This window comes from Siniperca chuatsi, linkage group LG20 (assembly GCF_020085105.1).
Source record: "Siniperca chuatsi isolate FFG_IHB_CAS linkage group LG20, ASM2008510v1, whole genome shotgun sequence".
Taxonomy (NCBI): Eukaryota; Metazoa; Chordata; class Actinopteri; order Centrarchiformes; family Sinipercidae; genus Siniperca; species Siniperca chuatsi.
Genome location: NC_058061.1, coordinates 11,655,346 through 11,673,651, shown reverse-complemented (window position 1 = coordinate 11,673,651; position 18,306 = coordinate 11,655,346). Strand labels below are relative to the sequence as shown.

The window sequence follows — 18,306 nt, the reverse complement described above, 5'->3', positions numbered from 1 at the left end:
TTGTACAGCAGTGACATCTACTGTTCTACATTTGTAGAACACTACCTCAAAGGTCAGCAGGAAAAAGTTAATTTTCCAGTGTGCCATGCATTATTTCCAGATGACCAGAAGAGAAACATCTCACTGATTTTAAATATAGTAAGTTTAATACTCTCAGAATACTCTCATTTAACATCAAGGTTAAAGTAACAATAGAGTTTGAAGCTCAGCCTTCCATATGAAAATAATTCTGTAAACGTCACAGTTAAAACTTTATCAAACCACTTTTGTTGACATAACATAAACCACAACTGTGTAACTGAATCTGCTGCAAGCGTCCAGGGTGCACCCATGGAGCTAAATAATATTTTCTTCAATGATATTCTTCACGTTTGTTTGTTAATTAACTTTTATGTCTCCTGCTATGTTATTCATGCTATCTTCAGACTTCCTTTAGTCTTTATGTGTGTGTGTGTGTGTTTGTGTTTTAGGGTGGATTGAAATGCTAGAAAATAAAGGTGTATTATTATCAGCATTATTGTTATTACAGTGAGCAAGGACACATTTCTGTTATTCATTATTGTGCCTTAAACGGGCAAAAATAAAACAGAAACACATCATACAGAGATGGTAAATAATGACAGCAAAAAAATTCTTTTATTTTCACTTTCAATTTTCAGCAAATTATAGTAACCAAAAAGGCCTTTACAAATACAGGATAGCCGTGTTCATACAAATCAACACTGTTACTTAAATACACCAGAAACACAGTATATATTTATCAACAAAAACACAAATGTTTGAAATATATAATCATAGGACTACAAAGGTAAAATTACATACATATATTATGGTCAATTATCATTTCCATAATGTGTGTGTGTGTATGTGTGTGTGCTTGTGTGTATGTTTCATGTGGGATTTTCAGTATATGTGTATATATATGTTTGTGTGTTGTCTAAATTATTGTCCATGTCTCATCTAGGGCCGAGTTTTAAGGGGGCCTTGGGAGATGAGAGGTTCTTCTTGCCATTATGGGGCTTCACTTTCAAGTTTTGTTTTGGTGCTGTTTTCAAGTAAAAATGAAGCTGTCAGGGAAGAGATGAAGAACAAGATATGAGTAATCAAGGCAGAGTAAGTACACCAGCCTACAAGAACATACAGACACACAAAAATGAATCACATGCCTTGTCTGTGGTTCTCTAAGAGCATATTTGGACTACTTACTATCTATTTTTTCCACTAAAAAAAGGTAAATTGATGGGGAAAACTGTCAGCTTTTAGATTGCTGTCTTATGCACCCATAAATACCCCGTCCACACACATCGAAACACACCTGTATGGCCTCAGCTGGTCCCACTGTCACAGTACTGGTGGAGGTAAGGTAACCTGGGGCAGATGCTGTCACAGTGTAGGTACCTGGTAACAGGAGTCTGAAATAGTCGCCATCCACTCCTGGAGGACATGGGAAAAGATGAGAGGTGGAAACATCCAACTAGTCTATTTCAAATTGTAATTCATACAGTAATGGAAGAAGTATTCAAATCCTTTACTTAAGTAGAAGTAGCAATACCACTTATACTCCATTACAGGTAAAAGTCCTGCATTCAAAACTGTACTCAAGTAAAAATAGGTAAGTATTATCAGAAAAATGTACTTAAAGCGAGCCTATGTCACTTTGGAAAGTAGAAATGAAGAAAGTAGAAGTTGAATTAAAAATCAATAAAATACAGCTTTACTAAAGTCAATACACTTTTACTGCATCAGCTTTATTTGGTCTGGTATGACTAGTAGCATATGGTGGCTAATGTTAGCAAACATTAGCTTACTTTAGGTAGATATTGCTGTGTACCCAACAGTCAGACTGTCAGTTTTAATGTGCTTATTACAAGTTTTTTTAAATTTTAAGTAGTTACTAAAACTGCAAAAAATGCAAATAAAAATATTTCCCTCTTAAATGCAGTGGAGTATAACGTAGCATAAAATTATAATGCTCAAGTAAATTACAAGTACCTTAGAATTGAACAGTACTTGAGTAAATGTAAATACAGTAAATGAATTTCAACCATTGACCACTAGAGGGTGGCTTGTTCCACTCCAGTGTAAGGATTGACAGCCCTTTCTTCATTTTGATAATACAGTAAAATTCAGCTATAATAAAGACAACAGACTCTTTTTCCTACACTGTTGAGAGCTGGACCTCTTTCCAAGAAGCACAAAGTGACTCCTCATTTTCACTCCACTTTCTTTATGTGATTAAGATTATTTTTGTTTTAAGGTTTGAACACTCAATTCTAATACATCACTAGCTCACATTAGCAGATCATTTACCACAAACCTCACAACACTGCAGTTAAAAGGTAAAAAAAAAAAACTCTCAGGAAATAACAACCACATCTGTATAAAAATTAACTGACACCCCCTCCAACCCTCCCTTCTCACCGCTGGTCACATCGTGGTTGATGCCAGCCACTGAGATCTCAGCGTTGCCGATAGGGTTGTTGTTTTCATCATACACCATGCCTTTTACACCATGATGCACCTGAACAAGGAGCAACACATGTACATTGCTTTTCAAGTTATTTTTCCATTTCATTTTACCAATTTCTCACCGTAAATTCTTTTATAGATCCATGCCATTTGTGCTTGAGCGTGTGCCATCCAAAAACATGTGAAATATGTGTTAATATAGGCAAGTCAGGTATGTGTGACCATAGATACCTTTGTGTTTGAATGCTGCATTGATTGTAAGTCAAATCAAGTGATAACATTCCAAAACCTTAGACCTTATTAACCTTCCTTGGCCCTGTGGTCTGCAACAGACACACAGTAAAACAAGACCAGAAAAGTATCTGCAGGCCCTTTCAGTTTGGGCTGTTTAATCAGTGCTACAGAAAAAGGTATGCATTTCTGAGCCCTCCCTTAGCATCTCTGTATTTTTTCTCAGCACTCTGACAATCTGGGATAAAAGACATTTTGTCCTCAAACCAAGGCCTCTTTTCATGCTTGACAGAAGGTAAAAGTCAGTTTACTTGAATTTCACACAGCTCATTTTCAGTCACTTTATCCAGGGAATCCCAGCCAATATTTACAAGAAGCCAAGGTAATGGACTCATGACTCTTGGTAGTTGGGTTTTTGTGTGTAACTGTATGTTTATGTGTTTGTGTACATCAAGTTGTAAATGATAACAGTAATTTGCCATATAGTGAGTGTGTATATGTGTGTTCTGACCTGTTCGAGGTATGAAACCAGTGCTTCTCGGTTGCCCAGCCATTCTCTGGCCAGTGCTGACGCTGGTGGAAACTTATCACAGCTCAGCTCCAGGGTGATCTCAAAACAGTTGCTGTACAGGTAGTTGAAGTCCTGCATGCCTGAAACACAGAAATGGACCCGTTTACTTTAGATTTCAAGGGAAGATCTTTAAAATGGGACATATTTTTCAAATCAGTGGTTCCCAGTGTGGTTTATAGAGTGGTTAAATGGAGCCTCAGTTTGCCTCTTAAAGGAGTTGTTCAGATTTGTAAGGAGTTGATGTGATTTATCAATTCAGATTTATCGTTTCAGATGATCTAATACCCACTGTTACATATTTTTGGTCTTTGAGATACTTGAAGCTTTTAATACATTTTTCCAAGCAGATTTTTCCAAACCACTGCATTTTGCTGTTTTGACAGACCATCTCTTAGAAGGACTGATATTACACCTAACAACAGAATGGCTTTTTGAAAGCCTGAATTTTTTAAGTCTTTGGCTTTGCAACTTTGCAATACAGCACTACTTTTCATAGAAGACTAATGCATATGCGGTCAGGATTGAGAGGGAAAGTTCAAATCTAACCTCAGAGACCATGACATAACATTTGGAGCAAAAGGAGTTGTTAAAATAAACATAACGTGCTCCTACTAAATGTGACTGTGGGCGTTTTCATCCAATTCAAAAGCTTGCATGACTCAACCAAAAAGATCAACAGATTCACATTCCAAAGAATAATCCAGACCAGCCCAGACCAGGATTTACAGATCAAAGATGTGTGTATTGTTACTGTTGTAGTTACAGATGAACTGAGCTGAAATCGAAAATACATGCCCAGACAGTTTAAAGAACTTGATGCACTGTAGTTTCCAAGCATTCTACAGCAAAACTTTACTGTAAGTATTCATCAAATCTTAAAACGGAGCACAAGTGTCCCAACGCATAAAGCAAGCGAGGGAGGATGAGAACTTGAATTTATCTGCTGCTCATAAAACTCCTAATGGCCTGTAGGTGGCCGTTGCCAGTAAATAATATTATGTTAAAACAAACCCTAATAATAGCCCCACTAAGCACTCTGGCTACTTCCACGGAATATATTCACAGTTTTTATATTCTAGAAGCAATCGGAGGACAGTAAATCTGACTTGGTTAACTGCTTTGATGTATTTATACAATTGGAATTAGATGCAGAGCAAAACATTTTCATAGTACAAAGACAAGACATACTGGTTGACACTAGACTAAAAATACAGTCAACACACTACGTAGTACATAGTGTATATTTAAGTCTGGGGAATTTTCTAAATTTGAAATTTGATCAAGATTGACTGTAGCAGTTACTAAAGTTGAAGATCATCCAATTGCTACACAGGGTTAGAACCTGTGGCAGATTAATGAATTACTAGAGGAGATTCATTTGCAGAGTGTTAAGGTACTGTACCAAAATTATTGCGGTTTGGGTTGGGGCGGGGGGGGGGTGGCTTAAACTTATGGTTCACTTTTGAAAAAAGCAATGCACTCCCCAGCTCATTAAAATTTTCAATGGACCCTCCTCTTGACTTGCAAAGAAACTGCAACAGTTTTCAATTTGTACAACTGGGCTACTCATAAAAATTTGGTGCATAAAAAGGTTTCTCTGCCAGTGCTAAAAAAGTGCATAAATAATGTAAAATGGTGTAGTATTTTAAGCTTAATATGTAAATGGAACAATAATTTTCACAATACCCACCAAAATTCACATTAGAAACTATGGCAAATATAGAATAGTATGTCCCAAACATCCCAGTTATTACCACTGTCAGTGACAAAATGAACCAGGCACAGACTGCAGCTCTGTGCAGCTTTAGGGAAGGCTAAAAATATAAATATAAATTTAATGGTCCAGTATGTAGGATTGAGTGGCATCTTGCAGTGAAATTGCAGTTTGCAACCATTTGAATACCGCTTTCATCACCCTCCCGTTCCAAGCATGCAGGGGAAACTACGGTGGCCATAAAAAATGCCTCCTACATGTTACATACTGGATCTTTAAAAGGCTGTGCTCTTCCAAGAGATTCAGACTATCCCCCATCTGAAGAGGTTAAAGGCAAGAGGAGAGCACAGAGGCCTCAGAAACAGTCAGAGAATCCATGACGACACTGGGAAAGCGTGCCTTGCAAGCCACTCAAGGCATGTCATTCATGCTGAAGTCTATGCCAGTGCCTGCCATCATTCATGCAGGTGGCCTTGTCTTTCTTTGGAAAGAGAATGATAATGGACGTCCTCCAACAACACAATGGAATTTTGCACATGAACAGGAAACAATCTGTTATGCACATGGAGGTAATGAGTCAGTATTGTGCTTTATAGTGCTGCAACAGGTAGTCTTGAAATTCCATCTCTGTATCTGGGGTGTATGGCAGTGCGCGGCACTACACACTTCGCTTTCTTCCATTAAGTCCGTGTGTGCTGCTGTATACTGTATCGTTAATTAATACCTCTATGGAAACACATAAGAGGTCTGAATATCTGTTCATATTTCCAAACAATGTACTTAGTGTCTTTAAAAGAAATATTTTGACATTTTGGGAAATAGTTAGATGACGAGATTGATACCACTCTCATGTCTGTACATTAAATTTGAAGCTACCACCGGCAGGCTGCTAGCTTAGCGTGGCACAAAGACTGGAAACAGAGGGAAACAGCTAGCCTAGCTGGCTCTGTCCAAAGGTAACTAAATCTGCCTTCAAGCACCTTGAAATCTCAGTAATCTACTACTATTACTCCGAATTACTAACTACCTACCTACCTAACTAACTAACACGTTATATCTTGTTTGTTTAATCCATATTAAAACCGAAGCACAGTTCACAGATTAAGTTCAAAACCTCACTAGTGAGCTGGGAGGAAATTTGGGGACACTGTAACAAAATCAGGGAGAATATCTTTAAAAGATTCCAGTGGAGTTTCTAGTGTTTTGAATGTCCGTTCTATCTGTTGCTTTCTCTCCTGGTCAGGAGGAGAGGTATTGCTTACCTTTGGACAGAGAGTACCAGCTTGCCCCGTTGGTGATCCCCTCGTCAAAGAAGTCCCCACAGTTCCAACCCTTGTGCATCCAGCTGTGAGCGTACGAGTAAGTCCTCGCCAACTGTCATCACACACAAATGCACATGTGCCCAGTCATTCACATGTTTTCACACACACACAAACACACACACAACAACAACAACAACAACAGTAATGAGATCAGATGTGTGTAACATCTGGAAGGAATGTTTAATCTGCAGCACACCTTTCTGAAGATTTTGTCATCGGGAGTGGCTGCATACGTGGTCCTCCCTCGAATGCGAGGATCTCTTGACCTGTCGAAGGGGTAATTGGCTACCACAGCTCCCCCGTGGAGGTTGGCTGACAGGACAAAATTGTAGTTTTGCATCCATTTTATGACTGCCAAAGTCTCTGGTTCAACCTGTAGAAGATGTTCGACAAAGTTATAAAGAAAGTAGCTTATAACCTTTAGGGATGATGTACTTACAAGACAATGTACATGACCGATGGACCTTTTTATACAATGATATTAACGCACACAAAGACATATTGAATGTAACTAGTCACTGCATTGTAGTGCAGCATTTATGTAATGCCCTTCATCAATTGTCCAGCTCTTACAGTATTTTTGTAAAATAATTAGTCCAAATTTAGTCCATAAATTCTTTCCCAATCCTTAAGTTAAACTATACAATGCCCTCTTAGTGCCAGTCAGACTTACTGTTTGGTTACTGATATTATTACACATAACCTTCACTTCATCCCACACTTTTCCCAAACAACATCAGTGGACTGAAGACATCTGGTTTTCTTTTCACCCAGAACCACTTGCTTCTCTGCTTGGCTGGTTATCTGGACAAATGCTAGTTTTCTCTGCTTTACCATATACAAATATTTTCTCTTGGATTTTTTCCCTCTTTTCACTTGCACCAGGTTAATCTTTAGAAAACGTAATTCAAGGTATCCTCTGCCTTCCTCAAGCCCATAAAATGATTCTTCAGCTTTACTTGCAGTAAAGTGTTTCAGCATACCTCATGTTATCTAAACTCTAAATGAATGAGGCATGCTTAGTATTTGTTAAAATGCCGTCCTTATCTGTTTTTGAGTCTGGAATTCAGGGAGAAAGTTGAGTTTACAAGATAATGCAAGATTTTAGTTGCCAGGATGGAAACACAAAAGTGTACTTCTACTGCAAACCTACAATCCCTACCTAAAAATCTGTTAGTCCCAAGAGTATTTTAAGGTTACATAAGGCTGTTAACATTTACTTATTATCATTTAATGCATCTCATTCTGCATGAGCAGGATCAGCCAAACCCGATGGTATCTCCCATTCAATGCTTAGACATCTTAAACCTTTAAATTCCAGTTTAGGCTGCCATTTATTTTCTCTGTCAGTGCTAACTATCCTCACACACTCCTAGCCATATATCATGCATGGAGACAAGGAGTAACGCCTCTCCTTGAATATGGTATGTGGGACAATAAACACAGTCTGGTTGAGCTGAAGAATAATCAGGCCGATCAGAGGCTACTAGCCTTGAACGCAGCAGTTGTAACCGTGATGTGGGACTTCTGTTTTGAGGACTGGCAGGTGTTTATTGTCTTTGGATCTATATATACACGCCTGCCTGCTTTGAAGTCAGAGCTGTCACCATGGTGTAGGGTTACACACACACACACACACACACACACACACACACACACACACAGAGATAATCCTTCTTAAATACAAATCTACACAAATCCATACATTCTGGGTCACTCAGTGGTTCATTGACAGACAAGGTTAGATTTCACACTGGATGAGGGATGTCCTCTGCCGGCCAATCAATTGTCAGCAGTTCATGGTGCAAGGTGAGTTCTTCTTCAGAGGCTGTATAAAAACTGTATTTCTGAGAACAGACCCTGCTGTCAGTGGTGGAAAACATTTAAAAATGGATTCCTGAGTGGAATTAACCATGAAAAACTACAACTACACTGGGAGACCAGAACAAGTGCATATCCCCTTGTACAGTTTACTACAAGATTTGAATATTAAAGTTATGTTTATTTATACAGGAATCAAAATAGTCCCATGTGTAGGTCACCTGGAAGTTCCAGGATTAGTCTTTTTTTCACCTTTGCCATGTCTAGCTTTGCATTATTTTGTGAAACAGTGTTTCTTGCAGAGGAAAATAGAACTTATTTTTTTTATTAAACTCATTCCTCTGAATGAAGGCTGGCTAATTAAAATGTAGCATGGCTGAGCCTGCAGGCGAGCACAGGGGCTTCTGGCTTCATGCAGCCTGTGAGAATGTAATCCTGACCAGCATGAATGAAGTATCTGTAACAGTGGCACAGTTACTCTTTTGTGTTTGCCTTCCAAGAGGCAGTCATGTGGGTAGACATCCAGCCCGTGACTAGGAGGACCAGTGTTTTAGTTTTCTCAACACATTTGCAACCCAGGAACTAGGTAATAGGAAAAAAATCAATGGCTGTCCCTTGCTTGGGAACAAAACCACTTTGTTATACCTACAAATGTGTATTTTGAGAGAATAAAATCAACCTCCCCTCTTTGTTTTAAGAAGTGGCTCAATGATATTATATTATTATATATTTTCAGAGACATTATATTATAATAACACCTAGTGGTTTCAAGCAGGAGAAACCAAAGAGCAGGCCAATTTAGAGAAAAACAAGGAAAAAGGGGGAAAAAAGGAAATTAACCTTGAGAACAGAAGCCCTTTTAGTGTCTGCTGAAGATAAGATGTCTGCACCCCCAAGGATCTGACCTTAATACTTAAAATGTACTCAACTATTAGTGATAGTTTGACAGCACACACTCTCATCCTTCCCTTCTCTCTACATTTTACACTGCAGTAATCTAAAATAATAAGTGCACAGTGAAATACAGTAAAGTCACCCAGAACAAAAGTGTGTCTCTACTACAGCCAATCTGAGCTACAGTATACTGTATACCCTGCAATATTGAGCCACAAATGTAATACATCAGCATATTTTTTTAAATAAATGATACAGTTAATCCCCCCACGGGTCTGCTTCTTAAGTTTTAATGGACAGGACATGCAGTTGCATGTATAGTCATCTGCCAAGTTAAAAGTATTTCAAGGAGCACAGTGCTTGATAAGTGGGTTTCAATAGCAAGAAAAATATCCACCAGGGGTTTATCAGTTGTTCACTACCCACTGGAAAAGAGCACAGGGGTAAAAGTATTTATTATTTAAAGAAATCATCTGTGCTTTTGAAATACCCAGTATGCTACTTTATACTTCTACTCCACTACATTTCAGAGGTAAATATTGTACTTTTTACTCCACACTGCCCTCTTCCTCATTGCTACCCAATTAATAATCATTAAGTAGGATTTTAAATGCATTTTAAATGTAAATTTTTACTTAAGTAAAGGAAGGAGTACTTCTTCCACCACTGTAAAATACAGACCTGGCAATGAACAGATGATTTTTAGTGAAATCACAGGTTTGTAAGCTATGTGGACAGTCACACAGTATCTCAAGGTAGCAGGTAACAGTTACACTCTGACGCCACAGAGTAGGTCAGTTCAAATTCTCATGGCGGTGACGAAAAGACAAAAATATTTAGCTGAAGCTGAAAGTCTTTATATACAGTACATATATCTTGTCAGGTCGTTATGATTCCAAGAGTGTGAGAGCTTTAGAGAACTTCTTTATGTCAACTTTATTCAATTGTCCTCCACTGACTTCCTTTTAAATTGTCAAATCTGGAATTAATTTCCTATGCTCCAAAAATCCACAAAAACTATCATATATAGAAATATTCAAACTCATATTATTTTTCAAGGTCATAAGGGTTGATCTAAAGCATATCTTAAGTGATGCTTTTTTTTTCCACTTTGTCATCTGAGTTGGAATGAGTAAGGCTGCCATTTTGCCCGCCAGTTTCGTATTGCAAAGACAAAGGAGAGTGGCCTCTTCTGACCCAGATGAAGAAAAGCACTGTTTATATGAGGATATATAGGTTTTTACAGTAAGATAAGCAAGCACACCCATTCAAATGGGTCAGACTGTACAGGCAAACACAAATATACACGACATGAAACAGACAGCGTACCGAGCGATTTACTGGGTCTATTTACTGTTTAAATTTATGGGCAGTTTCTTTTTATTTAGTAAAAGCTCAGCTGGCAGCAGAAACTGATCCAAATCTCATGAGTCCGTTTATGTCAACATAGTCAAAGCCAAGATACTCGGCTATGTTACAGTTGCTCATTATTCAACTCCATATTCAAACAGTGAACACACACTCACACAAGCATGAGAAACACATTCATCCATCTTCAATATCGCCTTCTCACCCACATAAGCACGTACATGTATTTGCACACATGTGCACATACACAAAGATAACCATATATATATATATATATATATATATATCCAGTAGCACTGACCTGCTGCTCCCAGTTGTCCGGCAGGGGCAGGTGGTGGTTTTGTCCGTTGGTCTTCTCGTAATAGTACATGAGTGCATTCAGGTCTGGAAAGTTACGGTTCAGATCGATTTCTCTGGAGTTCCCTCGACCCACCAGGTAGCCATTGAACTCTGGACCCTGTTGATCCACAGACCAAAATATCGTAATAAGTTTTTCAAACAGCAACTACTGTTGGGTTACCTTGGTTTTTCCCAGCAGAGTGATTGAACTATCATGTTTTGGCAGCTTTTCAAGCTATGAATCCCTATTGCTTGGAAGCAGGAAAACTGGTTTGCATTTTCCACAAACTGCACAGGCAATCTGCAGTGTAACAACAGTAAATTAGTAATAATTCACAATGATTTCCTTGTTTTCTTAGGAATCCAAAATCAAATCCTTCCCAAAAACCTTTAAAAGTTGTTAAGACTACACAAACAAGAGAAAATTCCAAGACACTCTGAGTCCCAAGTATAATAAAAAAGTCTATAATAATACATGGCAGACGCAATATTGAAGGTTTTTAGATTTTTATCATTGTTGACATTTGAGCTTTTGAGTGAAATGTCTCGACAACTAATGGATAGATTGCCATGAAATTTGGTAAATTTGCTAGCATGGCTGTAGACTGTTGTTTTATTATACTCAGGACTCAGAGTGCCTTGGAATTTTCTTTCTCATTTGCCTCTTTCTCCATTTGACTCCAAATAGCACCGTTTATCACTGAGTGCCACTTCTGAAATTACTTTGTCTTTACTGTCTATCCTCCAGCTTTCTCTTTTTTTGACATCAGGAGCAATTCCAAAAAATGATTTGTTCCAAAACAGGGAGGCTCTTCTTGGATTTGCACAGTATTTCCATGCAAGCTACTACAGGACTTACTGAACTGCTGTAAGACAACTGAAAGAACTGACTAAACGCTATATGGAACTTTTTAAATCTTACATTTTCTGCTGCCGGGGACATGAAATTACATTTTTGTTGTTTTTCCTCAAAAAGCTCAATCGGTACCCAGAATCAACATTATGCCATCTGCCATATGGGAAATGAAGCAGCCTTCCCATTGTTGTCCAGACGCTGCTGCATCCAAACATCTGTGATGCAACAAATTATAGTGTGGTGTGCATGTGTCGTCTGAGAGGCAAAAGAGGGTCCATCATATGCAACTGGCCTCCCCTGGACATATAATTAGTCTCAAAGAGATTGTGCGAATGTATGTGTGTGTTTGTGTTAAAGGGGGTTGCATGTGTGTCTGTTGTTTCACGGCCAGTATAATTACCCCCTGATGGAAAGCTAGGGGCTCTCTCATAGATGGGATTATTATAGACATTAACAAACTGTGGAATATTTTATTAAAACAACTGTTTTTGGCTCTTGGTTGCTTGTCTTCAATGGATATAAACAGACACACAGATACCTTTAGAGAGGAGTAAGATAAGATGTGCGTTTGCTGTGATTTAACTTGCAGGTGTTTAGTTTTCCTGACAGACCTTAACATTTCTAACATTTCCACTGGCAAGAATACAATCAAGGAAAAATGTGGAAACTTTTTCTCCACAACTGGCAAATGATTGCTGAAGACAAACAGCCAAGGGCATCCCAGTGGGAGACTTTGCCTGGTTTTCTTTTGGCATGCGGAAGCCCGGAGCTCACACGTATGTCAGGGTGTACATTACCTGTCTGGCAGCCACCTCGTAGCCATCAGGGTTCATGGAGGGCAGGATGTGGATGCGCGTGTCATGGATCAGCCTCATGATTCGCTGGTTTCCGACCCGATACTCCTCGCATAGAAACTGGGAGAACTTAATGAGCAGCTCACGGCCGAGCACTTCGTTGCCATGCATGTTGCCCACGTACTTGAACTCCGGTTCCACTGGGGAGGAATTGGAGAGGTGGAGTGGGGGCATAAGGTCAAAAAGCCACACAGAGCTGCCAAGCGTGACATTTAAAATGACTGCCTGAACATGCATATGCACACACATATGAGCACATCACTACATGAAAATACAATATACTCAATGGGTAGGCTTTCAATTTTTAATCCAGCCTATGAGTTTATTGAGTCTTTGTGCCATATCTTGAGTTTCTAAATGTTACAAGGTGACCACAAAACCTGATTAAAGCGAAACTACGTAACTTTTGGTCGACAGCAGCCGCTATAAATGGCATTAACAGGCTAATGGCAGATTCTGCATTTACCAAGATTCTCTTGAGTCAGCCGCTTTAAAGACATCATCATTAGGCTGCCTGACGGAGAGCGAGTGGAATGGGGCCATAGGAGCAAAAAAAAGGGTCTCCTCATGAGGTACACTGTGACTTCTCGTTGTAGCCTACTTTTATGATAAAACCATTGAAATGTTTATCTGTGACACGCTGAAACATGGTGTAATAGTAGCACAAGAGTCATAATGTACCATATACCATTGTTGGACTCACAATGGATAAAATAAGGATCAAAATCAATGTAGCAGAACTAGAGATATCGCCTTTTTTATTCTATGCATTTGTCTTCCTTGTCAAAAACTGGTGCCTACATTATCCACAATGCAACTCGACCGGCAACAGTTCTGTCGGAGATTCAGGTGTGTTATGCTAGTAGCAGCTAATGTAGCCTCGAGCTGCGAGATGAGGAGCGGCTCCAGAGATGTGGTAAGCTCACTTCTTTTTAACTCCACACCCCCAGAATTTCAAACTTGTAGTCTATATCTCCAATCGACACTGACATCACTTGAGGCAATTTATCATTTCTTCTTGCAGCTCCCTCTGAAGCCACAAAAGGCTTTATGCAACCTTTTTCACATAAGCCGTAGTAACCCCAAAGACCTGTAAACAGACTTTGATGTGACTTTGATGTGGAGCTGCACTAGCTAACATTAGCCACCATTAGCTACGGGTCATACCAGACCAAGTAAGGCTGTAGCAGAAAACCCTTTAGTGTATTAAATTGAGCAATGGTGCTGGGTTTTATTGCTATTATACTAAACTTTTCATTTGAGAGGCAGATTGCATTATTTTTTTCTTTCAAAACGTAATCTCGCTTTAAACTAATTACCAACCTTAATGTTTTTACATTATTGCAATTTCTTGATAAGGTAATTCTCAAGCTTCTGACAAAGGTGAGTGTGATTGCAACTGATTGAATTATTTGGATAATGTCATCTGGCATTCCTGGGTAACTGTCAGTGATTGGGTGAGCCACCTATCCAAACAGTCTCCCTCTCTGTCTAGGGTTCCCTCCACCCAGGGGTCCCTTCATTAATCACTGCTTCAGCGTTAATAGAACCAAGGACCCCCAAACGCGGCAGCTTGACAGAGCTACTGCTGAACAATGGTGAGAACTTTTTGCTTAATGCTAAAATAATGCTATCTTGTGGCCTAACTATATGATTTTACACTAAAAGCATGGTACATAACACTGAATTATTTTATTTGTTTCCACTTCTGTTGTTCATGAGAAGAAGTAAGTGTTTTTTGGGGGGGGGGTACTTCCAAATTTATGAACACCCTTCACTAATTGCTTCAGGCACCCAAATGGCAGCTTGGGCGCTGCAATTCACCTCCTTTTCTTTAACACAGGGCCAACTGGCCGCAGGTTCAGAAAACAGTGTTGGCTCGAGCATGCAGCTTTAAAAAAAAAAACACACACACACATACTCGGCAGCATGTGAAAGGCATGAACTTCCTAAAGGGTGCAAGAGGGTTGACCCAGACAAGACCTTAGGTCACTCCCCTCTGTGAAGTGCACAGTTCCTGTTTTTCACCCTCGGTCATCTTGCAACAGAACAGGCGCACATCCTTCTATTCTACTGAAGGAAGCCCCTACGTGTGCAAATGCAGATAAAAATGCAAGCTCAGCCGCAGCCAAAAAAGCATTCCCTGCAGTTGTCAAGCTTTTCTTTTTTTTCTTTTTTATTAAAAATGCAAGAATGGAAAAATCTTCAAACTCACTTACATGAATGTGACCCTTTGGCCTGTTTTCAATACAAACATTAGCCATGACGAGGTTATGGTTTTCAAATTGCAATCAATATGCAAAATAAACACCTGGGGATTCGGTGGTGGTGGTGGTGGTGGGTGGTGGTGGTGAGTGGGTGGGGGGGGGGGGGTTCAGGGTTAAAGCCTTGTTGACTCAAAGTGAACTTCTGTGTCATCTGCTCAGCTTTGAATAACACCATACATTTTGTAAGTGGTTGGATGGCAAAAATTGAAATGAATCACAGATGTTCTGTTCTCAATTCTTTCACTTTTGCCTTTTGTCTTACACTTTGAGTTTTCCACAGATGTTTATCAAATAAACCAGCTTGGGTTAACTCCTCTATTTCTTCTTCACTATGAAGCCACACAGTAATTCAGCTTCAGTAAGCCGCATCGAAAGCTTGTGTTTCATCTCTTCGGGGAAAAAACCAGAGCCCCCACAGACTGCTCTGTCTTCTGCCAGCTATGTTCTCACTCCCCACAGCAAGAAGTGCAAAACAAATGAGCAGCCAGTCACAGGGCCTGTGCTTTTGAAATCCATATTCATTTTAAATCCATTCACTGCACCACCAGAACATTGTATCATGATTGTTTATTAGCTTCAAAAGTTGCTTTGTGGAATTTGGCAAGAGGGTAAGCTTGCTGTCATATAGAGCTTAACTCATATGAACTGATTTTTATATTTTGATTAATATTGAATACTATATTAACTTGGAATATGCTGTATGTCCGCAATAATTCCCAAATGTATTAGTCTTGCTGACATACAGATTGACATAACAAAACAGAAACACATTTGATCTTTAACATGCCCATCCTTACTGGACTGTCATACACTGAATCAAGTGTTACTCACATGCTTCATGGATGCCCGGGTTATCACTGAACTCCAGCACGTAGAGGTGGCGCCCCTCTACACTGCGCCCGATGCTGTAAATGCGGGTGATGTAGGGGCACTCGCTCTGCACCGCAAACAGGGCTCGCACCATGTCCTCGTAGCGGTGATGCTGGAAGTCTGAGCTGCACACCAGGAGCCCCATCAGCCCTAGTAGGAGTGAAGCAAGCCAGGGAAGAGTCCACCCCTGCTGCATGGTCCCTCAGCCCAAGTTGTGCAGCACAGGAGTAGAGGAGAGGACGCTGGAGAAGAGACTGCCTGCAACTATGCAAAGCACTCACACACTTTCAGATGTATGTTTATCTCCTTACACACCAAACATACTGCTTACTCCCTGCTTGCTCTTTTCCTTTCTTGTCCTCTTCTTTCTCCTGCTCTCCCTCCGCCTCCTCCCACATACAGTTCTCACACTGAAGAGCAAGTAAGGACAGCCCCCTGCTCCTTCTTTGTCTCACTCCTCCTCCTCCAACAGCTGCTTCTCTCCCTCTCTCTTTCCCTTTGGGTCCTTGTCAAGTACATGCTACTTGCTTTATTGGCGCTTAGAATACTTTTGCTTCAAGTAGTTCGCCCCGCAGCCCCCTCGGCTCTCTGCACACAATCTGAATTTCATTCTTTCTCTGAGACACTCATTTTCTATCCCTTTCTTTGTCTCTAACTCTTGTTCTATACTCCCTTCCTGGGAAAGAGGGGTTGTTTCCACGGCACTGCTCTCCCCAACCCCTGCAGCCCTCAATCATCCATTCATTAACTCTTAAGTCAACACACAACCCCTGTGTGTGTGTGTGTGTGTGTGTGTGTGTGTGTGTGTGTGTGTGTGTGTGTGTGTGTGCGCCTGCACGCACGTGTGCCTGCACTCCTCTGATTAATCAGTTTGAGTGCTCTTTCGCAATCTTTTGACCGGTTTTGTTGCTGTTTCGAAGCAGCATTCATACACACACACACAGGAAAACGTGTGTATGAATGCACACACATGCTCTTGTGGCACAGAGAAGAAAGACCAAATGCTGCAATTAAACTTCTAAAAGACACATGTTGATGCCAAGACACATGCATCCCCCACAAACACACACACACTTAATGCAGAGTGTGCAAGGGGTGCTGTCAATCAAACCTGCTGGAGAAAAGAGGAGCTTTTCCCTCACACAATGTTGTGCAACTGCTTGTGGAAGTTTCAAAAAAGAGAAGGAAAGGCAAACGTGAAGCAAGAGAAAGAGTTGCAGATGGAAAATTGAGCAACAGAAGGCTCAAGGGGAAGGAGAAATGTAAAAAAGGTACAAAGGGAGGAATAACAACTGACAAGGATGGAGAGAAAGCAGGAGAAGAGAAGGAGAGAGATACAGACAGAAATTGAGACAAAGACCAACTTGGCTGCACTAAAGTTTTATTCCATGAAAATTAGCCTCTCTGTCGTTGATTTTCCTCAAAATGTAAAGCTGAAACTGTGCTTCTCATATTTACATATCATATGCTATCAATGCCCTTCTAACTGACAAGCTAAAGTAAGTGGGACTGCTTTGGACCAGTCCTCATTGTCTCTGCTGGTGATTGTGTTTCTTGTGCTTCATTGTTTACATCTGGTACGCCTCAAGGCTGCGCTCCGGTCGCCAGCCCTATTCACATCTCACTGCCATGCCAACAACGCTCAGCTGTAACCTTCCGTTCAATGAAACAATCCCAGTAAGATGCAAATAAAACATGATTGTTGAGCAAAAGCTAACCAGATAAAAAGGATCTTCCTTGCTGCTGGCCCCGAATTGTTGAAAACATCTCAGGACAAGTTTAGCGAAACACCAATGCATTAAGTCTGGTTAAAAGAATTCAACTTTGATGTTTTCTATTTTAATAAAACCTGGAATGTACAGGAATCTTTATATAATCTAAACTTGACCACTGGCTCACACACCTCATGGCTAAGGTGTTTCCACACTATTTGCAAACAATCTCAACTACTTTTACATGTATTTTCCCTGCAGCAGCCTCATACACCAGTTAACCAATAGGCTTCAGCGTTCATAAACATCCTTAACAAAGATGACAAAGAAAGGGGAAAAATCTTAAATGAGTCAAACTTAAGGGTTGTGTTGCCCAAACACATGCAGCTATATCATTCATATGCTTTCAATGGCTCAAGAGGCCACACACATTATGTAGGATAATGACATCTGGTGGATGTAAATGGTACTACAGCCGAGGATACTAGTTATGCAGGGTGATTGGATTAACATAATTCCAAAAACTATGTATTATTTACCCATGATCACATATAAATCCATACAATCAGATATATGTGTTGCCCAGCCATTGTGATTCAGACTAATATTTATTTTAAAGGAAAGTTAGTTTGTACTGTACATAAACAAAAAAGTTTTTACCTTGGTTGAAGGGTTCAGCTGAGGCATTCATGTCACCAAAACTGACGCATAAATCAGATGTGACTTTGAAAAACAAAGAGGGGCAGAAAAGAGGCGAGAACATCGGTAATTTGCAGCTGTTATTATTGTGAATTTAAAAAATGTAGCCTGTAGGAAAATGTGCGTCAACGACTTTAATTAGCCTACATTGGCTTGAGGCAAACTTCTTGCCAATCAACAATCTTTATTTTAAGTTTAATTCATGTCACTGAAGACTGGGAGAAAGACATAAAAGAAATTCTGTCAGAACAACAGAAACTGTTTCCAAAAGCATACATTTTATTACAACCAGATGTATATCTAATGAGAACAGCCTTCA

At 39.8% G+C, this 18,306-nt stretch overlaps 1 protein-coding gene across 1 annotated transcript; it reads right to left on the bottom strand.

The window, feature by feature from the left end:
- Positions 1 to 614: 614 nt before the first annotated feature.
- Positions 615 to 16,214, bottom strand: cpn1 (carboxypeptidase N, polypeptide 1). Its single transcript, XM_044177671.1, has 9 exons — positions 15,538 to 16,214; positions 12,383 to 12,579; positions 10,692 to 10,847; positions 6,504 to 6,680; positions 6,248 to 6,359; positions 3,212 to 3,351; positions 2,422 to 2,521; positions 1,316 to 1,434; positions 615 to 1,067 (listed from the first exon to the last, which is right to left on the bottom strand). The coding sequence occupies exons 1-9, from the start codon at positions 15,770 to 15,772 to the stop codon at positions 957 to 959; spliced, it is 1,347 nt and encodes a 448-aa protein (XP_044033606.1). The 5' UTR covers positions 15,773 to 16,214; the 3' UTR covers positions 615 to 956.
- Positions 16,215 to 18,306: the final 2,092 nt, after the last annotated feature.